General features: G+C 46.3%; 2 protein-coding genes across 4 annotated transcripts in view; one reads left to right on the top strand and one right to left on the bottom strand.

Moving 5' to 3' along the window:
* sptbn5 (spectrin, beta, non-erythrocytic 5) overlaps positions 1-2,398 on the top strand; it is a 247,248-nt gene extending 244,850 nt beyond the window's left edge. Inside the window, exon 72 of the mRNA XM_087990163.1 lies at positions 606-2,398. Coding sequence (XP_087846289.1) covers positions 606-832 — 227 coding nt within the window. The 3' untranslated portion in view covers positions 833-2,398. The remainder of the gene's footprint in view (positions 1-605) is intronic.
* Positions 2,399-4,219: 1,821 nt separating this feature from the next.
* The window catches only part of pcmtl (l-isoaspartyl protein carboxyl methyltransferase, like), a 32,273-nt gene continuing 12,038 nt past the window's right edge, over positions 4,220-24,454 (bottom strand). For 2 of the 3 annotated variants that reach the window (XM_043698312.2, XM_043698316.2), the window contains exons 3-9: positions 22,195-22,299; positions 17,205-17,236; positions 11,338-11,442; positions 10,920-11,040; positions 9,282-9,367; positions 6,649-6,818; positions 4,220-4,504 (exon numbers count right to left, since the gene is read on the bottom strand). In XM_043698312.2, the coding sequence (XP_043554247.1) occupies positions 4,492-4,504; positions 6,649-6,818; positions 9,282-9,367; positions 10,920-11,040; positions 11,338-11,442; positions 17,205-17,236; positions 22,195-22,299 (632 nt within the window). In that variant the 3' untranslated portion in view covers positions 4,220-4,491. The remainder of the gene's footprint in view (positions 4,505-6,648; positions 6,819-9,281; positions 9,368-10,919; positions 11,041-11,337; positions 11,443-17,204; positions 17,237-22,194; positions 22,300-24,454) is intronic. The other variant, XM_087990164.1, reaches the window with a different exon arrangement.

Raw genomic sequence — 24,454 nt, 5'->3', positions numbered from 1 at the left:
CACAGTAGCTCAGTGGTTAGCACTGCTGCCTCACAGCGCCAGGGATCCGGGTTCGATTACAGCCTCGGACGACTGACAGTCTGTGTGGATTTTCTCCGTGTGCTCCAGTTTCTTTCCACAATCCAGAGATGTGCAGGTTAGGTGAATTGGCCATGCTAAGTTGCCCATCCTGTACAGGGATGTGTAGGTTGAGTGCATTAGTCAGGGGTAAATGTAAAGTAATAGGGTTGGGGAATGGATCTGGGTGGGATACTTTCCAGAAGGTCAGTGTTGGGCCGAAGGGCCTGTTTCCACACTGTAGGGATTCTATGATAATTTCTAATGATAAAGTAGATTACAAGGTATTTGTGAGCGCATTTTGGCCGAAAGGAGGGTCTGTTTCTAGTGACCCCTCAAAACTGCAGACTATGTAGTTTTCAGGAATATACTGTCAGTGCAGTAAGCAGACCACACACAGTGGATCACAACTACAATGAAAGAGGAACCCCAGTGTCATGCCTAATTCCACATTCTGAGAGGGTCACTGTTCACTAAGCCCAGGGTTACTTACAGCTGTACGTAAGGGAGACCAGTATTCCTAATATGTCACTGTTTGTGCCTGTCAGGTAACAGACAGACCTTGGGCAGTACTCCCGATCTGTGTGTGGAGCGAAGGCAGCCTGGACTCTCTGGCAACCGACAAGAGAATGAAAACCGACGCAAGACCTGGGAACCAGAGAGCACAGGGTCACCCAGCAACTTTACCATGCCAACATGGCACCACACCCGGGACACAGACATGGACAGTGGCAAGAAGAAGAATGTTTTCAAGAAGTTTTTTGTAAAAAAGTAACTTGAAACTGCCTTAGCCTTCCCTCTGATAGTAATATATTTTCAGAAAATGCATGGAGCTGAGCTTCACAAGTGTGTGTGTGTGTATATCTGCAAAATGTCATTCTAGAACATAGTGAACGTCTGACTCACCTATTCCAGTCTCTAAGCGTGCAGCTGATTGCTCAATTCCACATCTCAGTTCCCTTAGTATCCTCTCCACTGGGTGCCTCAGCATTCACATCCCTCTGAGTGAATCTCATTATTTCAGTCCGAGGTGGCAGTAACTTTATTCTGAGACTGTACCTCCTGGTTCCACATACACTAGCCCAGAGGAAACTTCCTTACAGCTTCTTTCCAATTAATCTTGAGAATTCCAACTGTTCCATTGAGGTCAATCTCGGAATACCTCTCAGAAATGCAGGCCTATACTGCTCACTGTCTCTCCTCATAAGGCAGTTTCTTTATCCAGGAATTATTCTAGTGGACTTTAGTTACACTTGCATTAAAGGAACCCAGATCTTCAAAACATTGCAGTGAGATTTCTTTTCTCTTGTACTTTGATTGAAAGGCCAACATCCCAAGTTAATGTGCTGGGCCAACACATTAACATTGAGTCCCTCTAAGCACTTGTCATTTTTTAAATGAAGTTCTTCCTTATAGAATAGATCCGTTCACACCACTCAGTAATCTGTGTTCTCTTCACTACTTACTTTGCCATCGTAATTACATCTGTATTAGCCTGGATTAACTACAATTGATCCCCTTATCAAAGCCATTGTCATAGACTAGAAAAAAGGGAAGTTTCAACACTCTCAGATCTTGTCAGAACCCCACTAGGTAAGGCTTCCATTGTAAAATTTACTTTTTTTTTGTTACCTAATGTGATGAAAAGAGTGAGCAGTATCTGTCCCATGTTTCTGTCTGTAACTCGTCTGTCAAACTGAGAGTCTAATACTGTAATAGGCTGCCATCCTTTCCAAATCCATGTGATCCGAATCAATTAGGTACTTTAGGTCATTTAATTATGCTATTTTTGTGACGGCTTTTAGTTAATTTTGCTGCTGTTAATTCATGTTCTACGACTGGGATTTGTTCCATCACTGAATTAGGGTCATCTTACAATGTCATATTGGCTTGACCTGCTAAATCTTCTCCAAACAGAAATGAGGAGCGTGACATTGTTAGCTGAGTCCTGAGCTCGAAGATGGGAGCTTTGTTCCCCAGCTGATGGCTGAATTAATTGCTCTCTCAGGATGGGGAGCAGGACCACCAGCTGAGGTGACTGAGGACAAGATCAGAGCAAATGCACCACATCTGGGAGCATGTACCAGGAGGAAAGGAGCCTCCCTGGTGCCCCTACATATGCCTCAGTGAAAGGCTTGGGGAGAGGAGCCAACAGGCAGTGGAATTTCTGTGGCATTCTCCAGAGGGACAATACTGCATCCTCCGGCCATCCTAAGCTCCGCTGCCTCAGCCCCTGATTCAAATAGTAAAACCTTCCCTCTGTATCTGAAAAAGTCATTCTCTCGCTGTTACTCGTATTCTAAACTTTAAAAAGCACAATAAAATTGAAATTTGCATGGAACGTCTGTCATTCTGGGTTTCACTTCCGAGAGAGGGGTTATCAACTCCTGCACTCAGTCCTTGCTGAAGTTACATCCAACACTCAAGTCGCAGAACAGCAAACCATGCCACAATATATCATACGAAGACTCCTTCAAAAGCACCTTCCAAACCAATGACCACCTCCATCTAGGAGGACAAGGAAACCCCACTATCTGCAAGTTCAGCTCCAAGCCACCCACACCACCCTGAGTTAGAGTCATACAGATGTACAGCATGGGAAACAGACTCTTCGGTCCAACCCGTCCATGCCGACCAGATATCCCAACCCAATCTCGTCCCACTTGCCAGCACCTGGCCCATACCCCTCCAAACCCTTCCTATTCATATACCCATCCAGATGCCTTTTAAATGTTGCAATTATACCAGCTTCCACCACTTCGTCTGGCAGCTCATTCCATACACGTACCACCCTCTGTGTGAAAAAGTTGCCTCACCGTAAACTATACCCTCTAGTTCTGGACTCCCCCACCCTAGGGCTAGTTCTCCTTGTATTCTATGAGATCGAGCCTTGTTACCCAGTGTTCCACACATGCCTTACTGAAGTCCATATAGATCACATCTAACGCTCTACCTTCATCAATCCTGTTTATTACTTCTTCAAAAAACTCAATCAAGTTTGTGAAACATGATTTCACACGCACAAAGCCATGTTGACTATCCCTAATCCGTCCTTGCCTTTCCAAATACAAGTACATCCTGTCCCTCAGGATTCCCTCCAACAACTTGCCCACCACCGACATCAGGCTCACTGGTCTATAGTTCCCTGGCTTGTCCTTACCACCCTTAAACAGTGGCACCACATTAGCCAACCTCCAGTCTTCCAGCACCTCTCATGTGACTATCGATGATACGAATATCACAGCAAGTGGCCCAGCAAACACTTCCCTAGCTTCCCACCTGATCCGGTGCTGGGGATTTATCCACTTTTATGTTTCAAGACATCCAATACTTCCTCCTCTGTAATATGGACATTTTTCAAGATGTCACCATCTATTTCCTTACATTCTATACCTTCCATGTCCTTTTCCACAGTAAACATGATGCAAAATACTCATTTAGTGACTCTCCCAACTCCTGCAGCTCCACACAAAGGCCGCCTTGCTGATCTTTAAGGAGCCTTATTCTCTCCCCAGTTATCCTTTTGTTCTTAATGTATTTGTAAAAACCCTTTGGATTCTCCTTAACCCTATTTGTCAAAGCTATCTCATGTCCCCTTTTTGCCCTCCTGATTTCCTTAAGTATACTTCTACTGCCTTTATACTCTAAGGATTCACTCAATCTACCTGGAAATATCACGGTTCCTTACTGCTGCTGGGTCAAAATCCTGGAAATTGCTCCCAAATGGCACTGTGGATCTACCTGCAGCCCAAGAATACAACTTGCTGGTGCCTCCTCAAGGGCAAATAGGAATCAGCAATTCAGATCCAATGAACAAATAAACAAGAATCCTGCCTGCTCACTCTGATGAGACCTTTATAGCTGGGAGGCTATAACTACCCCTCACCTTTTACCCATAAAGCCTGAGCCAGTCTCAGCCCCATCACAAACTGCAACATTAGTCAGCTCTCACAGAATTGACTGTTCCTGCCCACTCTCTGACCCAGAAGTACAATTGGATGCCATCCCCCCCAGGTGCCTTGGACAGATTGGCAACTCCCAAAAGGGGTTCAAACTTTCAGCAGGGGAGGGAAACAGAGGGTGTGGATGGTGCCAGGTGGTGTCATTGGAGTGAGGAAGAGGGGAAGGTAAGCTGCTCTGACTGTTACAGGAAGTGCTCAAGTTGTCATGAGCCAAGGAGAAATTTTATTGTAGATTCTGTCTTCACCGCAGAGACACGCTGTGGGCTGTTCTACAATCATGTAATTGATACTGACCACGCGCATTCAAACCAGTTCACTGATATCCAAGTGTAGCCCCACACCCCACCATCCAAACCTAAGGCTCAGCACTGATTTCCATCGAGCGAAAGTGATACTGAGATCAAAACACAATGTAGGTCAGTCACAGAGTCAGCTCCTTCTCAGGGTGTTGGTAAGAATCTGCCTCCCTCCTTCACAGGTCACTCCTGTAATATGAAAGGCATAATGTCATCAAAAGGGTCCTCCCCATACACTAATTATCCTCATCTTAATCCCGCAAACATACAGTCATAGAGATGTACAGCACGGAAACAGACCCTTCGGTCCAAATTGTCCATGCCGACCAGATATCCTAACTAATCTGGTCCCATGTACCAGCACTTGGCCCATATCCCCCCTAAACCCTTCCTATTAATATATCCATCCAGATGCCTTTTAAATGTTGTAATTGTACCAGCTTCTACCACTTCCTCTGGCAGCTCATTCCGTACATGCACAACCCTCTGCGTGAGGTTGTTTTCAAATTTTTCCCCTCCAGTTCTGGACTCCCCCATCCCAGGGAAAAGACCTTGTCTATTTATCCTAACCATGATTTTCTAAACCTCTATAAGGTCACCCCTCAGCCTCCAATGCTTCAGGGAAAACAGCCCCAGCCTATTCAGCCTCTCTCTATAGCTCAAACCCTGGCAACATCCTTGTAAATTATTTCTGAACCCTTTCAAGTTTCACAACATCCTTCTGATAGGAGGGAGACCAGAATTGTACACAATATCCAAAAGTGACCTAACCAATGCCCTGTACAGACACAATATGATCTCCCAACTCCTGTACTCAAAGCTCTGACCAACAAATGAAAGCATACCAAATGCCTTCACTAGGTGAAAGTGAGGACTGCAGATGCTAGAGATCAAAGTCAAAAGTGTGGTGCTGGAAAAGCACAGCAGGTCAAGCAGCAGAGGAGCAGGTGCTAAAAGGCCTATGTCCGAAACGTTAACTCTCCTGCTCCTCAGATGCTGCCTGACCTGCTGTGCTTTTCCAGCACCACACTCTCGACCTTCTTCACTATCTTACCTACCTGCGACTCCACTTTCAAGGAACTTTTTTTAGATTAGATTAGATTAGATTACTTACAGTGTGGAAACAGGCCCTTCGACCCAACAAGTCCACACCACCCCACCGAAGCGCAACCCTCCCATACCTCTACATTTACCCCTTACCTAACACTACGTGCAATTTAGTATGGCCAATTCACCTGACCTGCACATCTTTGGATTGTGGGAGGAAACCGGAGCACCCGGAGGAAACCCACGCAGACACGGGGAGAACGTGCAAACTCCACACAGTCAGTCGCCTGAAGCTGGAATTGAACCTGGGTCTATGGCGCTGTGCCACCGTGCCGCCCACAATCTTTTTGTTCAGCAACACTCCCTTACCATGAAGTGTACAGGTCCTGCTCTGATTTGCCTTTCCAAAATGCAACACCTCACATTTACCTAAATTAAACTCCATCTGCCACTTCTCAGCCCACCTGATCAAGATTCCCATTGTACACTGAGATAACCTTCTTCACTGTCCACTATACCACCAATTTTGGTATCATCTGCAAACTTACTAGCTATACCTATGTTCACATTAGAATCATTTATGTAAATAACAAAATGTCTTGTGCACAAAAAGCAAAACTAAATCTAATCCAGTTGTCACCTCAGTCTACTTTTGATCATCAGCAAAGAAACAGAGGTGAGGGTCATTGACAGCTGCACTTGCTCAGCAATAACATGCAATTAATTTGGGCTGCACCAGACCTCTCAGTTCCTGATCTCATGACAGCCTTGGTCCAAACATGGATAAAAGATCTAAACACCTGAGGTGAGGACAAATCACCTATCACTTCCCCCCCCTCCCACACACCCATTAATTACCCTCTCATACCCCAAAATCTAATTTCATCCTCTTGTCCCACACAGAGTATCCTCTCACCACGCTTTCCTCCACCCCCCCCCACCCCCAAACACAAAACTAATGAATCTCTCTTCTCCCTGTTCGAGGTTCCGACATTCCCTCAAGCCAATAATCCCCAGCTCAGGGCCTGTTGCAGTGCCATCTGTGGCAGAGCTGGGGATTGTGAGTGGCCAGCTCATATCTCCAGACAAACTGGGTCTCAGCTGGCAAGGTGACCCTCAAGTGACACCCCAGGGAGATTTTGTGTGGGATCTCAGACTGGTGTTAAAAACATGGGTCAGTTCCATCAGATGAGACACAATAAGTGACCCCCCTTCCCCAAACATTCATGACCCTGGCCCTCCTCCCAGTATGTAACCCACCTTCACTCCAATGCGTGCACACCTACCCTCCTAGCTGCCTGTCCCGATCCGTCAGGGGCACATATATCACTCCCATCAATGTGGTGCGGAGAATGGTTCCATCTGCTTTTTTGTCAAACTGCTGTAATGACTGACTTCCCCCACTTGCACCAACTGGAACAACCATACGACCACCAGGCTTCAGCTGATGCAGCAACTGAGGTACAGACAGAACAAGGTACAGGGTCACAGGGCTATACAAACCAAGGGACAGACAGAATAAGCACAGGGTCACAAAGCTGGACAGGCTGAGGGACAGGCAGAACGAGTACAGAGTCACAGAGCTATACAGACCGAGGGACTTCAGAACAGGCACAGGGTCACAGCTGTAAAGACTGAGGGACAGACAAAACGGGTACAGGGGTCACATCCAGACAGACTGAGGCACAGATAGAACAGGTACAGGCTTAGAGCCGAACAGACTAGGGTCAGGCAGAATGGCTACAGAATCTCTGACCCTGCTCTGAATCAAGAAATATTGTCTCTCATTTTAGCAGAGACTTCAAGACACCAACTTGTCCACAGCACAGCCATTCATGTACCATTATAGAATCATCAAAGCAGGAAATGCAACAACCAATTTCTGCACTGAGAGATCCCACAGAATGTAATAATGGGGTAGTCATTAGTGGAGTATTATATCCTGATGCTGCCAAGATTCCTGAATATTGTTAGAGCGGCACCTGTTAAAGCTCAACTCTATTCTTGTCGGAGATAGTCACTGCCTGGCACATGAGGTTCAAATTGGCTACTCACTAGCTCTTGCCAGGATATTATCCAATCTTTGCTGAATTTGGATATGAACTGTTTTAATATCTGTGGAGTCACAAATGGTACTGAAGATTGTACAAGAATTGAATCATAGGATTACAGATAATAGTAATTCTGCTGTTGCTGATAACCCACAGCAGTTCACCTGAGTTCTGGTCTGAATCTGTCCTGTCTCTCACAATGGCAGGGTCACACAACAGGTTGGGAAGGTGTTGGCAAGGTGAAGGTGGAACGAATGCAACGTGGTGATCACAAGTGTCAATAGGCACAACCATGGCCACATGAAACTGTGACAGGTAGATTGCTCAGGATGGATTCAAGTGGAATAGGCTCCCATTCAATAGCGATGCTACCAAGGTGCTCCTGGTGTTGGGCATCAGGGTCACCACAACCCAACCTTCCAACGGTGCAGCACTCCCTCAGCACTGACCCTCCGACAGTGTGGCACTCCCTCAAGTACTGACCTCCAACGGCGCGGCACTCCCTCAGAGCACTGACCCTCCGACAGAGCAGCACTCCCTCAGCACTGACCTTCCGACAGTGCGGCACTCCCTCAGCACTAACCCTCTGACAGTGTGGCACTCCCTCAGCACTGACCCTCCAGCAGTGCAGCACACCCTCAGGACTGACCCTCCGACAGTGTGGCACTCCTTCAGTACTGACCCTCCGACAGAGCAGCACTCCCTCAGCACTGACCCTCCGACAGAGCAGCACTCCCTCAGCACTGACCCTCTGACAGTGTGGCACTCCCTTAGCACTGACCCTCCGACGGAGCGGCACTCCCTCAACGCTGACCCTCCGACAGGGCGGCAATCCCTCAACGCTGACCCTCCGACAGGGCGGCACTCCCTCAGCACTGATCCTCTTACATTGCAGCACACCATCAGCACTGATCCTCTTACAGTGCGGCACTCCCTCAGCACTGACCCTCCGACGCAAAGGCACTCCCTCAGCACTGACCATCTGACAGTGTGGCACTTCCTTAGCACTGACCCTCCATCTGTGCAGCACTCCCTCAAGCACTGACCCTCCGACGGAGCGGCACTCCCTCAAGCACTGATCCTCCAACAGTGCAGCACTCCCTCAGTATTGACCCTCTGACAGGGCGGCACTTCCTCAGTGCTGACCTTCCGATTGTGCGGCACTCCCTCCGTACTGACCCTCCAACAGTGTGGCACTCCCTCAGCACTGACCCTCCAACAGTGCAGCACACCCTCAGGACTGACCCTCCACCAGTGCAGCACACCCTCAGGACTGACCCTCCGACTGTGCGGCACTCCCTTAGTACTGACCCTCCGACAGTGTGGCACTTCCTTAGCACTGACCCTCCACCTGTGCAGCACTCCCTCAGCATTGATCCTCTTACAGTGCGGCACTCCCTCAGCACTGACCCTCCAAAAGCGCAGCACTCCCTCAGCACTGACCCTCCAACAGCACGACAGCGCTCCCTCAGCACTGACCCTCTGACAGTGCGGCATTCCCTCGGTACCATATTGCAATGTCAGCTTTGATTTTGATGGTCGAGGCAAAATGTAATGAGTGAAGTTAAATGCAAACATTTCTGTCTTGATTAGACCATGGGTTCCTCTCAGTAAACAATGGCTGACTTCTCAAGAAAAACAACAATAGTATGATGCTTTCAACATAGGAATTATTGCAAGTGCAGAATGTCATGTAATAAGAAAGTACTGTTCCACTTCTATTTTATGCTTTGAGTGAACTCTGTGGAGTATGAACACTTTGTGAACAAGGACTCTGAGCTTGATGCAGCCGAAATTCTCCTTGCTAACAGACTGTGAGGATCTCTGAAGCAGGGTTTAGAAGATTCAAGAAACAGAGACTCGCTTACGTCCTGAGGAACTACAGCCGCAGCTGCACCCACGTGAATGGCATCATAGGGCGCTCTTTCTGGGTAACCACGGCGACCATCTCCCGCTGCAAGACAAGGTTTATGAGGAGTGAGTATTAGGACCTGCTCCAGGCTTCACTCCAGAGTGGATTCACATGCCCCATCTCCAACTGAACCTCGCCTCTGAGGCTGAGAATATCCCCACATCGCTATACTCCTTCCGCATTCCTGGTAAGTGTCCTTCCACGCACCCACTGCATGTACCACCACTACTTGCATTTGCTCTCTGCCACCGAAAACCACCCAGTCCAACCCAACACCACCTCCCCACAATTGCTCAAACCTTCCCCTGTTTTACATCCAAAATTGGGCTGACAGGAGACAGAGTGTGGTGGTAGAAGGCTGTGAGTGTGATGGAGTCGAGAGTGTGGTGCTGGAAAAGCACAGCATCCCAGCAGGAGTGTCAACATTTCGGGCACAAGTCCCTCCTCCTCAAAACGGAGACTCTTCTGCTTCTCAGATGCTGCCTGATCTGCTGTGCTTTTCCAGCACCACACTCTCCATTTTGATCTCCAACAGCTGCAGCCCTCACTTTCACCTGTGTGCACAATGGAGCCCGGACTGCAGTAGGGTACCACAGAGATCAGTGCTGAGTCCCTTATTGCTTGACCTATTTGTAAATGATATACATAAAGTGGAAGGACGCTAAGTAGGTTTGCGGCTGACAAAGGTTGGCCAGGTGGTTGACAGTGTGGTGCAAGATCTCAGGTTATAGGGGGATATAAGCGGATTAGTCAGTCGGGTAGGTCAGTGGCAAATGGAATTTATCCCTGATAAACGTGAGGTGATGCTCTTTGGAAGAAGAAACAAGACAAAGGCAATGAATGGCAGGACACTCGTAAGCTCTGAGGAACAGAGGGATCTGCAGGGGCTTGTCCTCAGATTCTTGAAGGCAGGTTAATCAGGGAATGAGGAAGGCACAGGCATGGCTTTATCAGCCATGGCATAGATTATCATCAGAGCAGGGAGGTCATACTGGATCGGTACAGGACTTTAGTTAGGCCACAACTGAATTACTGTATGCAGTTCTGGTCATGACACTCTAGGAAGGATACGATTGCACTGGGGTGGATGGAGAGGAGATTCACCAGGGTGGAGTGGTTTAGCAATGAAGATAGGTTGGATAAGCTCAGATAGTTTTCATTGGAGCAGGGAAGCTTGAGGGGAGACATGATACAGATGTATAAGATTAGAAGGGCATGGACAGTCTGAATAGAAAGCAGCTGTTTCCCAGAGTTGAAGACAAGGGAACAGAATTTTAATGTGAAAGGCAGGAAGTTGAGAGAAAAACTTTTTTCGCTCAGAGGCTGGTAGTCTGGAATGCACTGCTTGGGATGATAGATGAGGCAGAAAACCTTACAACCTTTAAAACGTATGTGGATGAGCACTTGAAGAGCCATAACATTCAAGACAGTGGGCTCAGTGCTGGGAATTGGAACAATTGTGGGTAACAGTATATTTTTGGCAGCACAGATTCATGGCTATTTCCTCTCTCTCTCCCATTTCTTTCCCGTTTCACACATGTGCATGTGCCCACCACCAAACCTCCCCACCCCCCGCCCAACCCCCATCACGTACCAATCAGTGTGACGCGGCCTGAGCTGAGCAACGTGGCATTATCTGACTCCACGTTGCGAACGGATTGTTCCACTAGTTCTGGGATGTGGTCGATTCCAACCACTACCCCTGTGGCTCCCATCTGTGAACGGAGAGCAGGAGGAGTGTGCAGTAATAAACACAGATCCCAATTATTCCCCCCACCACGCATTCCTCCCCTCCATCCCCCCACCACCTCCAGCAAATCCGTATATTTCCAAACCAGAATGCTGAATGACTTGCAGGGTTGGTGGTGCTCCCATGTATCTGCTGTGCCTGTAGAGGTTGCAGGTTGTCAGCCCAGTATGAAAGGCTACAATTCCAATAGGGTGCAGCTGAGCAAGCCCCTGCTCCTCACCTGGTGTATCCATTGAGCAGTGACCCTGCACCTCTCACTCACCATTCTAGCCATGCAGACAGTCAGGTAGCCACTTCCAGAGCCCACATCCAGTGCTCGAGCCCCTTCTTGCAGATGATTCTTCAGACATTCCAGTGCATGTGCGTGCTGGAAATGAACAGAAACACGAGAAATTCAGCAACAAGCTTAGTGCAGATTGGCCAAGCCTGGTTACACAGGTACAATAATACAACTCTAAAACAAATGACAGCGGGCTGATGGTGAGGTGCTGGCTCCACACACACACACACACACACACAGCACACGCCTTTCTGACTGACTCAGGGTGCTCATCAGTATCCTATCATCTCATCAACACTGACTATGATTCTCATCGTCAACTGATGCAGCATTAGGAGCTTGTCAGGTTAGGAGTGTAGAAAGAGCTTTACTCTATATCTAAACCCTGTCCTGAGAGTGTTTGATAGGGAGTATGTAGAGGATACTTTACCTTTAGTTTAAAACAATGTAGGGAGCAATGCTTTCTCTTTAAAATGAGTACCGGTACCTTTACTTTGTATGTAACCCATGCTGTACTGGTCCTGAAATGTTTGATGGGGATACTGTACAGAGAGCTCTACCTTACATTTAGAAGAATAGAGGGAGCCTTACGCTGTATCTAACCATGTCCTGGGAGTGTCTGATGAGGACAGTGTGGAGAGGACTTCACTTTCTCTTTAATTGAGGGTGCTTTATTCTATACATAACCCTGCACTGTCGCTCCCTTCGGCGTGTTTGTTACGGACAGTGTCAAGGAAACTAGTTTTAGTTCAAAAGAGAAGGAACTTTACTTTCAATATAAAAAGGTTGAGTAGGTTTCTTTTCAGTTTAAACAGTAGAGAGAGCTTTACTGTCCATCGAACCCCTGCTGTCCCAGTCCTGAGTGGAAGAGTGTTGAGGAGCTTTAATTCAAATTTAAAAGAGTATGAAGCGTCTTATTCTATATCTAACCTCATGCTGTCCCTGTCTTGGGAACAATGTTGAAGGAGATTCATTTTCAGTTTAGAAGTGTAAAGTGGGATTTTCTCTGTCTCTAACCCAGTGCAGTTCCTGTGCTGGGAGTGTTTGATGGAGATAGAGTGCAACAAACTTTACTTTCAGTTCATCAAAAACAAATGAAACATTGCTTTCAGTTTAAAAGAATAGATAGAGCTTTATTCTCTTTCTAACCCAGCGCTATACTTACCATTCAGCTTTTGATAGGGTCAGTGAAGAGTGCATTTTGCTGTGAATCTTGTGCTGTACTGATCCTGGGAGTGTTTGATGGGGACAGTCTAGAGAGAGCTTTACTCTGTATCTAACCCTTGCTGTCCATGTCTTAACAGTGTTTGATGGGGATATCAAGGGAACTTTATTTTCTGTTTTAAGGCAAGAGTGGAGAGAGCTTTATAGAGTCATAGAGAGATACAGCCTGGAAAGAGATCCTTCAGTCCAACTCACCCATGCTGACCTATATCCTATATGAATCCTGTCACATTTGCCAGCATTTGGCCCACATCCCTCTAAACCCTTCCTATTCATATACCCATCCAGATGCCTTTTAAATGTTGGAATCGTACCAGCCTCCTCCACTCTTCTGGCAGCTCATTCCATGCATGCACCATCTTCTGCGTGAAAAAGTTGCCCCTTAAGTCTGTTTTAAATCTTTGCCCTCTCACCCTAAAAGTTCTCTAGTTTTGGACACCCCCACCCAGGGAAAAGACCTTTACTTTCAGTTTAAAGGAGTGGAAGTAACTTTACTCTGTATTTAACCCTGTGTTGTCTCTGTCCTAAAGGCATTTGATGGCAACAGTGTCAGGGAACTTTTAAGAGTCAAGGAGCTTTATTTTCAGTTTAAAAGAATAGATGTGGTTTTACGCTTCATTTAATTGCATCTCATGTTCCATGCTGTTCCAGTCCTAAGAGGGTTTGATGGGGGCAGGGACAAGGGTGGTTGACTTTCAGTTTAGAACAGTAGGGAAATCTTCCCTCTGTATCTAATCCTGTGCTGTCTCTAAGCTAGATGTATTTGATTGGGGCAGTTTCAAGGGAAAGTGAGGACTGCAGATGCTAGAGATCAGAGCCAAAAAGTATGGGCTTATGCCCGAAATGTCGATTCTCCTGCCCCTTGGATGCTGTCTGATTTGCTGTGCTTTTCCAGCACCGTATTTTTTGTTGCAGTTTCAAGGCAGCTTCACTTTCAGTTTACTTCCACTTTAAACAGAGTAGAAAGGGCTTTACTCTGTATTTACCCATGTACTGTCCCGGTCTTGGGAGGTGACCTTAATGGCCACTCTCGATGACAGGTCGATGCTCTCTTATGCAGCAAGGGTCAAGTTCGGTACCTACAAAGGGAGTCCACACACACAAACACACACACACACACACACACACACACGTCATGTCCTGCGCATCCTGTCAGTGGCTTAGGCAAGTGAAGCATTGGCTAAACTCCCTGACACACCATCATTCTTCAGAAAACACAACCACACAATAAATAGATGCTGCCAGTGTTGGAGGAGTTGAGCTATAGGGAGAGGCTGAGGCTGTTTTACCTGGATTGTCAGAGGCTGAGACCTTATAGAGGTTGATAAATCATAAGGAGCATGAATAGGAAAATAGGCAAGGTCTTTTCTCTGAGGTGAAGGAATCCAAAACTGGAGGGCATAGGTTTAGGGTGAGAGGGCAAAGATTTAAAACGACCTAAGGGGCAACCTTTTCACACAGAGGGTGGTAAATGTATGGAATAAGCTGTCAGTAGAAGTGGAGGCGGCTGGTACAATTGCAGCATTTAAAAGGCAGCTGGATGGGTATATGAATAGGAAGGGTTTGGAGGGATAGAGCTGGGTGCTGGCAAGTGGGACTAGATTAGATTAGGATATCTGGTCAGCATGGACCAAAGGGTCTGTTTCCATGCTGTACATATTTATAACTCTAAATATTCAAAGGCCATCCAGACTAACCACAAATTCCCTAGCTGCCTGTCACCAGAGTCCATCTGGGGAAGACAGTCAGGCATACCATTCAGTATTCCTGTACATCACGGAGGGCTGTTCAGGCATTGTGGAGGACAGGAATCAAGACAGAAGTCTGAAGAAAGGCAGCGACGTTACTGGACCTGTAATCCAGAAGCCCAAGTTAATGTTCTGAGGACGTGGGTTCAAATCCCATCAGAGCAACTGGTCAAGCTCCTCCCAATCTCATACTCATCATCAGATCCAACATTATGTGATCCTGAATTGAATCTTCAACATACTGTTCTAGGAAGTTGTCCTGAATATCTTACAAATTCCTCCTCATGCCTACCTCTGCCTGTCTGATTGTTGCAATCTACATGAAGATTAAAGTCACCAAGATTAATGATCTGCCTTTTTAAAATGCCCTCTGTATCTCCTGATTTGTTCTTCGTACCACCATACAGCTACTGTTAGGAGGCCTATAGAATACTTTCTACCTTTGTCAGTTCCAGTCCCACACTGGGCATCATTATCCAAATAACTGCTCTGTAATGCTTCCATATCCTCTTGATTTGTGAGTCCACATTTCCCCTCTCTCAAACCCTTCCCCCTCTATTTGACTAGTTTAAAACCCTCTCCACAGTCCTAGTTAGTCAATTCACCAGGACATGGTTCCAGCACAAATCAAGCAAAGCCCATCTGACCAGAGCAGCTCCATTCTACCCTAGTACTGCTGCCAATGCTCCATGAACCAAAAGCCATTCCACTCACACTAATCCTTGAGGCACATATTTAACTCCACGACTTTATTCACCGTTTGCCAGTTTGCCCATGGCTTAGATAGTAATCCAGAGTTTATTACTTTGGAGATTCTGCGTTTATAATTTAGCTCCTGTTTAAACTCTTGCAGCAATACCTCATTTCTCAGCCTGCCAATGTCATTGGTACACACGTCGATAACGACTATTGGATCCATCCCTTCCATCTCAGAGATCTTCTCCAGCCCCAGGGAGATGTCCTTAATCCTGACACTGGGAAGGCAACACATCCTTCAGGAATCCTATTCCCTGCTGAAGAGATGAGTATCTATTCCCCTTATTAGACTGTTCCCGATCACAACTACAATCTCCAACCACTTTAAAGCCTCCCTGCACCAAGGTGCCGTGGTCAGTTTGCTCATTCTCCCAGTAGCCCTCATTTTTGTCTGCACTGTTTACAAGAACCTCGTAACTGTTGGACAATTTCAGCAGATAATGTTTCTCAACTGCAACCCCTTCTGTCCTTATACCTACCTCACTGGTGGTCACACCTTCGTGTCCCTAATCTCAAACCAATTTTAAGTTACCTGGTGTGACCACCCTCTAGTTTGAGGTGACCAAAGTAAATTTCCCTTCCCCCGGGTGGTACATTGTCTGCAGTTCAGAGTCCAGCTTCACCATTCAGATTCAAAGTTACTCCAGCTGCAAACACTGACTGTCGGTGTGCTCCTTCTGAATCACGTTGGTGTCCAGCAGCAATAATTATTTATCCTGTCATCACTATTTAATTTGATTTATTTCATAAATTAATTGCATTTCATTACTTGCTCTTTACAATTTACTGTAATGATGTCTTTTATTAAACAGTAACAGCAGCCAGTTTTAAGAAAAGATAGAATAATAATATCAGAGACCTTAGCACAAACCGGAGACCTGATTTTTCATTTAAAGACCAGAAATATTCACTAGCTTCACTCCTCTCTCTGCACATGGTGACATCTGCAGGTCACTTTTTATCCTCCTCCACTCACCTTCCTCTTGATAGAGTTCACTTCTTGCAGTAGACACTAGTTAAAACCCCTCTAGTCCCATGTGCACAAGTTCCTACTTGAGACAAGTTTCTAGTTCACTTACTGGGCCTTTCTCTCACTCAGATGGTCTCCTTCACACTGGCTGTGCTCCCTACTGACCATTCAGTTTAAAAAAAAATCCTTTCTATTCCCTGTGAATTGTACATGTTTCTCCTTCTTCTTCTATGGGAGATGGGTGTAATTGGTCATTAGAAGGTGGTAGTGAGCTACCTTCTTTAATCACTGTGTTTACACCAACACTGCTTTTGGAAAGGTAGCTGGATTTTAACCCAGCAACACTGAAGGACAGGCAACACATTTCCAAGTCAGGATGGTAAGAGACTTGGAGGGAACTTGCAGGGAGCGGTGCTCCCATGTATCTGCTCCCTTGTCCTTCTAGATGGATGTGGTTATGTGTTTAGATGGTGCCATTGCCAAAGGAGCCATGGTGAGATGTTGCAGTTCACCTTGTATATTGCACGCACTGCTATTAAAGTATGCCAGCGGTGAAGAAGTGAAGGTTGAAGATGGTGGATGGGTGCCAATCAAGCAGGCTGCCTTGTCCTGGATGGTACTGAGTTTCTTGTATGTTGCTGGAGCTACATTCATCGAGGGAAGTGAACAGCATTCCGTACACTTCTCACTTGCAATTGGTGGACAGGCTTAGGGGAGTCAAGAAATGCAGGATTCCCAAACTACGACTTGCACTTGTAGCCGCAATATTAATATATTCATATGGCTTCCCAGTTTAGTTTCTTGTCAACGGTAACCCACACGATGTTGATAGTGAGGAATTCAGTGATGCTAATGACTCTGATAGCCAAACAGCAATGGCTAGTTGGCGAGGATCATTGCCTGGCATTTACCTTGTGCCAATCTCTTGCTTTTCCCCATTCCACTGCACAGCACGTCTAATCCAAATAACCACCCAATGCCCTCGAAAACCTTAACTGAACCTCCATCCGGTCAGAATATTCTATACCCTAACTGGTCACTGAGGAAAAAAGCTTTCTCACGCATCACCTTTGCCCTTTTTTTTGCAAGTTACTTTAAAAACACAATTAGCCTCATTCAGCACACAGTAGTACAAATTGCACACCACTTACCATGTGAGGTGCACTAATGGTGGCCTGATAACCTACAGAAGATGAAAAACAGCAAAGGTTACAATAATTACATAAATGAGAATAAGTGCTTGTAGATGCAATATACACACACACACACACACACACACACACATTGACACACATCCTGCGTCTTACAAAGCAATGACATGATTGCAGTCACCCCCAAAAAAAAAGCAACTTGATTCAAAATATATACACAGGAACTACAAGTCAACTACAAATATATACACACAGACCTTAAGGGACAGAAACTATAATCTGATTGTGTGTGTATACACTTACACACACAAACAGGGGAGAGTGCAGAAGGCTGCAGCACAGAAGGATTTGGGGGTCACAAAAAGCGAGCATCCATGTTAGGCAAGGAATAAGGAAGGCAAATGCAATTTTGGTCTTTTTTACAAAAGAAAATAATGCATAAAAATAGGGAAATCTTGCTAAAAATATAATGGTACTAGTTTGACCACAGCTGGAACACTGAACAGCTTTGTCTCCTTTTTTAAGGAAAGATATATTGCTATTGAAGGCAATCCAAAGAAAATTCACTGGGTTGATCCTGGATGTAGAGGGATTTTCTTGAGGGAAGGTTGAGTAGGTTGGACTTGCACTAATTGGAATTTACAAAATTGAGAAGTGACCTTATTGAAACTTCTCTCAGAATCTTGTATGTTGAGAGGGTAGAGGTGGAAAGATCGTTTTCCCTCATGGGAGAGTCTACGATCAGAGGGCATCATCTCAGAATAAGGGGTTGCCCATTTAGGACAGAGATGAGGAGAGATTTCTTCTTTCAGAGGATGGTTGAATCTGTGGAATTCTTTACCGTGGAGTGCTGTTGAGGCTGGTTCATTAAGCATATTCAAGGTTGAGATATGCAGATTTTTAATCAGTGAGGGAATCAAGCCTTGTAGAGAATAGGCAAGAAAGTGGAGTTGACAATTGTCAGATCAGTCATGAATGGCAGAGCAGACTTGATGGGCTGAATGGCCTACTTCTGCTCCTGTGTCTTATGGTCAACCTAAGGAACAGGAACTGCGACCTGATGATAATTGAGGCACTGAAACTACACTCTGAGTGTTAACATTAACTCAGAGGGGCAGGTTCAGCAGTCTGACTGCCAATATACACACAATCTGTGGGACGGTAACTACATTCTGACTGCACTGTGGGGAACAGCTGCAATCTGCATGTAAATATTTATACAGCCTCAAGGGCAGAAACTACAGTTTGACTGCAAACATATCCTGAGAAACATGCGTTTCAATCTTGATGTAAATATGCACACACCCTGAAGAGGAGAAACCACAGAATAACTGTAAAGACACACACACAGACTATAAATGAATATAACACAACCTGACAGACTGGAAGTGAAGTCAGACTGTTGTGTACGTATTTCAGTAACTGTGATAACTCACCATGACTTTTCTGACAACACCTTCCAAACACACACCCTCCACTAGAAAAGCAGCAGATATGTGGGAACATTGTGAACTGGAACTATACTACTGTTCCTTCACTGGTGCTGGATTGAAACTGCCTCCCTAACAGTGCCATGAGTGCCCCTACATCCAGGGACTTCAGTGGATCAAAAGGCAGCTCTCCAATACCAACCCCAAGGCAAAAAGGGATGAGCAATGAAATGCTGGCCCAGCCAGCAAAGCCCAAACTCTCTGGATAAACAAGAAAAAGGTTTGATCTGATTGTAGCTATCAATTCTATTTAAGCAAAGAACACTGGGACTGTACAGAGTTAGATTAGGAGCTGAACAGGAGAGGACGGAGTTAACTGTTAAGAAGTCGGAGATGCAAGGGTGGGGGGGGGGGGGGGGGGAGAGAGAGGAAGAGGGAAAGAGAGAGGTGGGGGGGGGGGGGGGGAAGAGAGAGAAAGTATGGTATTGGGGGAATAACCCCTCAGAACAAGTCTTGCTCATGACAAGGACCTGCACTTGGAATCTCTTAATGTAAGGAGGTTGTTATGCTGCATCTATCACTCAGTTATGACTGACTGGGAAACTCGCCTACTCTTACCGCCTGCAATAAACACATCAAAAAGGCTTACCACCTTTTTGGCTGCATTACAACACACTTTTTTGTTATTTGTTCTGGGCTGTTTGCTGGGAAGACCAGTATTTATTGTCCAGAAAGCAGTTAAGGGTCAAGCTGTGGGTCTGCAGTCATATACAGTCACAGAGTCCTACAGCACAGAGACAGATCCTTTTGCCCAAACTGGGCCATGCCGACCAAAATGTCCATCCACACTAACCCCATTTCCCTGCACTGGGCCAATATTCTGCTAAATCTTTCCTATCCACGTATTTGTCCAAATACCTTTTAAATATTGTAAATATAGCCACCTCAACAACGTCCGCTGGCAGCTCATTCCATATGCGTACCACCCTCTGTGTAAAAAGGCTGCCCCAGGTCCCCTTTTATTCTTTCCCCTTTAACTTTCAATTAACGCCCTCTAGCCCTCAAGTCCACAAGCCTGAGAAAAAAACTGAGTGCATTTACCCAATTCATGCCTCTCATAATCTTATAAACCTCTATAAAATCCCCCCCTCAGTCTCCTACACTCTAAAGAAAGAGTCCTAGCTTGTCCAACCTCTCCCTATAACTCAGACCATTGAGTCCAGACAACATCCTTGTTAATTTTGTCTGCACTCTTTCCAGTTTAATAACATCCTTCCAACAACAAGACGACAAAAACTGAATACGATATTCCAAGTGCAGCCTCACCAACATCCTGTGTAACTGCAATATAACTTCCCAATGTGTATACTCAATGCCCTGACTGATGAAGACCACTGTGCCAAAAGCCTTCTTCACTGTCCTGTCTACCTGTAACTCCACTTTCACAGAACTGTACACCTGAACTCCAAGATCCCACTGTTCCACTACACTCCTTCAGGCCCTACTATTCACCATAAAACTCCTACCTTGATTTGATTTTCCAAAATGCAATATGTGGGCCAAAGCAGATAAGACCAGCAGATTTCTCCCTAAAGGATATTCATGAACTGGGTGGGTTTTTATGACAAGTAGTTACTTATTCTAGAATTTTTGAATTCACCGCTGCCATGGTGGGACTTGAAATCATGTCCCCATGACATTAGCCTAGGGGTCTCAGTTACTACTTCAGTTATATTACCACCACCCCACTCCTAAAACACACATAGTTAGTGATGATTTTTTTGTGGATTAAAGAATCGTAAAGAAAGAATGCCCTGGATTTGTATTACTAGTAAATGAGACTGTGTGCCTACTGTAACAAATTGAATCAGACAATTGCTGCTGGTGTCTGCACGTGTGCTTTTAAATGAATGAGTTTTTTTCCACAGACAGTAGTCAGGATCTGGAAGGCTGCAATTGGAAAGGTAGTGGAAGCTGATTAGATTAATTGTGTTAAAAGGAAATCAGACCTGAAGGTTGAGAATTTAGTGTTACAGATGAAAAGAGATGCAGGACCAAATATAACTGCATTTTCAAAGATCCAGCAAAATGATGGAAGGCTAAATGACCTATTGCTCTGCAGTCTTCAATTCTACAATTTTTGTGACCACATTTTCTTCTGTGACCATCAAGCCCTGAGGGGGGGGAGGGGGGACCTGAGCTTCTGGGCCAGAGATCAGGACACTACAATAAGAGGAAGCAATGGTATTATCACTGGTATTACTGGTATTATCACTGAATTGTTCATCCAGGGACCCAGGTAATGTACTGGGGACCCAAGCTTACATCACACCACTGCAGATGGTGGAATTTGAATTCAATTTTAGGGTGCCAAAGTGGCTCAGTGGTTAGCACTGCTCCCCACAGCACCAAGGACCCAGGGTCTGTGCGCAGTTTGCACATCCTCCCAGTGTCTATATCTGTCCGATTTCTTCCCATAGTCCAAAGGTTAGGTGGTTCGGCCATGCTAAATTGCCCATAATGTCCAGAGATGTGCATATTAGGTGGATTAGCCATGGCAAATGCAGGGTTACAGAGATAGGAGAAAGTGAGGACTGCAGATGCTGGAGATCAGAGCTGAAAATGTGTTGCTGGAAAAGCGCAGCAGGTCAGGCAGCATCCAAGGGCTTCAGCATCCTGAAGAAGGGCGCATGCACAAAACGTCAATTCTCCTGCTCCTTGGATGCTGCGCTTTTCCAGCAACACATTTTCAGTTACAGAGATAGGTCAGGGTGTGGGTCTGGGTGGGATGCTCTTCGGAGGGTCGGCATGGACTCAAAAAGCCAAATGCCTGTTTCCACACTGGGATTCCATGTTAACACTGCACCAGAAGCCCGACTGAACACGTGCGGCGCCTTGTTGAAAGGCTTACTCCTGCTGGGTTACCCTTCCATGCGTGGTAAACCCCGCTGGGTTACCCTTCCATGCGTGGTAAACCCCGCTGGGTTACCCTTCCATGCGTGGTAAACCCCGCTGGGTTACCCTTCCATGCGTGGTAAACCCCGCTGGGTTACCCTTCCATGCGTGGTAAACCCCGCTGGGTTACCCTTCCATGCGTGGTAAACCCCGCTGGGTTACCCTTCCATGCGTGGTAAACCCCGCTGGGTTACCCTTCCATGCGTGGTAAACCCCGCTGGGTTACCCTTCCATGCGTGGTAAACCCCGCTGGGTTACCCTTCCATGCGTGGTAAACCCTGCTGATATCTTACCCACATTAGTGAATGTCAGATCTGGTGAAGGATACTTGAGAGTCCAGTCCTGAACAACCTAACGCACACAACGCTGCAAAGCAAGGATCTCCAGGAATAGGGAGCTCCAACCTCAGATCAGTCTTGTGGACATTATGTTTAGGGTCAGCTCTTCAACTCAAATCCTACCTAAGCACTGGTCAAATCCCAACTTCAACCCTCAGCCATCAAATTCAGGACCTCCTGACACCTCCCCAACCTCCCCTTCCACCCCCCCCCCGAAAACACTTGCTGGAAGAAGAGTTGGGCTTTATGAAGCAGAGGTAAACTCACCAATAGACTGTGGAGAATCCGCGTACGGATTAGTTCTGCAATACAGTCCCCGGTCTGTAGCCATCATAGCATCAAACACTCGCTGTGAGCGAATCACGCCATTTTCTGCAGGGGGGAGAGAAAACACTGGGTTATTGAAGAGGGCATATAGGCAGCTCCAGAGACAGATGCGAGGTATCCGCGAGCTCTGTAATGCTCTGCAGCTTTTTATTTATTTGTCTTTCTGACTGCGATCTTAAACAGGAAAAGGACTTTCTTGAAACCAAGGGTTGCCCTTTTAAAATCAAGTTACTGGAACTCATTGCGAGTTGTGCTACATTATTGATTTGTTCAAGCTGTGGGGGGGTGAGCTAAGGCAGCACACCACCAAAGTGGGGGGGATACAGAGTAGGATTTGGCTGGCAATGGGTAGCTGATTGAGTAATGGACAAGTAGTGGGCGTCACGGGGCGGCTGAGCAGATTGCGGGGCGTCACGGGGCGGCTGAGCAGATTGCGGGGCGTCACGGGGCGGCTGAGCAGATTGCGGGGCGTCACGGGGCGGCTGAGCAGATTGCGGGGCGTCACGGGGCGGCTGAGCAGATTGCGGGGCGTCACGGGGCGGCTGAGCAGATTGCGGGGCGTCACGGGGCGGCTGAGCAGATTGCGGGGCGTCACGGGGCGGCTGAGCAGATTGCGGGGCGTCACGGGGCGGCTGAGCAGATTGCGGGGCGTCACGGGGCGGCTGAGCAGATTGCGGGGCGTCACGGGGCGGCTGAGCAGATTGCGGGGCGTCACGGGGCGGCTGAGCAGATTGCGGGGTGTCACGGGGCGGCTGAGCAGATTGCGGGGTGTGCACACGCAAGACCAAGGGGCAGGCGACTTTCCAACCTACAAGGAGTAGGATCTGTCTCTATATCTCACTGCATCTACCCAGAAGACAGTCAGCTCCTCTCTCCCACCATTTGCCAGCAGCTGTGAAACTAAACAAAGAATGTGCAAAGCCCCTGTGCCTTTGACAAAAACAAAAATCTGGGAATCTGGAGGAGAACTGAACCTGTTGGGCAGAAAAATTAACATCTTATCAAAACCTGCGGAATGCTGCAATCGAACACTCATAGTCCCACAATCCAAAGATGTGCAGGTTAGGTGAATTGGCCAAGCTAAATTGCCCATTGTGTTCAGGGGTGTGTAGGTTAGGTGCATTTAGTCAGGGGTAAATGTGGGATAACAGGGTAGAAGTATGGGTCTGGATGGATTATTGTTCCGAGAGTTGAGCCAAAGGGCTTGTTTCCACCCTGTAGGGATTCTAAATTCTGAGCAGTGCTTCCTCAATTTTTGTTTCTTCCACCCATAACACCGTTTTTGTTTGTTTGTATGAGAGTGTCAGCGTTTTAATGGGGGGTTAGAGTTTTAAATAGTAGAGTCACATGATGACAGTTCACGTGGTTAAAGTTTACTCATTGATAATAAATAGTGATTAAGCACAGGAACCTGGACTGAGTTTTCCGCTAACATGACTCACCAGATAGGTAAATCGGATATTTTGTGGACTTTGTTTAAATCTTTAACTTCTGTGACGACACGGGTTGAAGGCTCAAGTATCAGTGCACTTTCCCAAGTGGGTTGTAATAACAGTAACTGAACTCCATCTTGGGGACTTGCACTACCCCCACAGCCTCAAGCACTTCCCATTGGGTCTGGAATTACATCGACATTCAAACTTCTCAATACTGTTGGAAAAAGACTGGTAGGGTGGAGTTTCAAATTACAACTAACTGGTCGATTTGCAAACCCGTGCTGTCACTATACTACAAACCACATATGACAACTGTCCAGTTAAAGGGATGGCTCAAATATATCATGAAAGTCTCAGGCAGAGTCGCAGAATTCATTACCTGTGTCCACGGTCACCATATTGTTGTCACTGGGGTGGCACATTGGTAATCAAGCCCTACTATTCCCAGAGTTTGGGCAAAACTTAAAATTTTAAGAAAATACACAATGATCCGCAATTCACCTGATTTTCAAGCCCCAGGTTGACAGAAAGCACAAAACGGGCGTCGGCACTTAATATGATTTACTATTTATTACAAACAATTAAACTCTAAGTTCAGGATACAAACTGTCAGCGTGTAACTCTACTAATTAAAACTCTAATTGCTTTATAAATGAACCCTTAAACACACAGAGAAAGTAAATACATGGATGGAGAGCAATCAGGAAAGAACTATACTATCCTTCCATCATAAGGTCAGAAGTAGGGGTGTACAACAATGATTG

This window comes from Chiloscyllium plagiosum, unplaced genomic scaffold (genome assembly GCF_037043375.1).
Source record: "Chiloscyllium plagiosum isolate Xiang-an unplaced genomic scaffold, Cpla_swu_hap1 HiC_scaffold_8, whole genome shotgun sequence".
NCBI classification, from domain to species: domain Eukaryota; kingdom Metazoa; phylum Chordata; class Chondrichthyes; order Orectolobiformes; family Hemiscylliidae; genus Chiloscyllium; species Chiloscyllium plagiosum.
The sequence above is the reverse complement of the archived record's forward strand: the minus strand, read 5'-3'. Positions and strand labels throughout refer to the sequence as shown.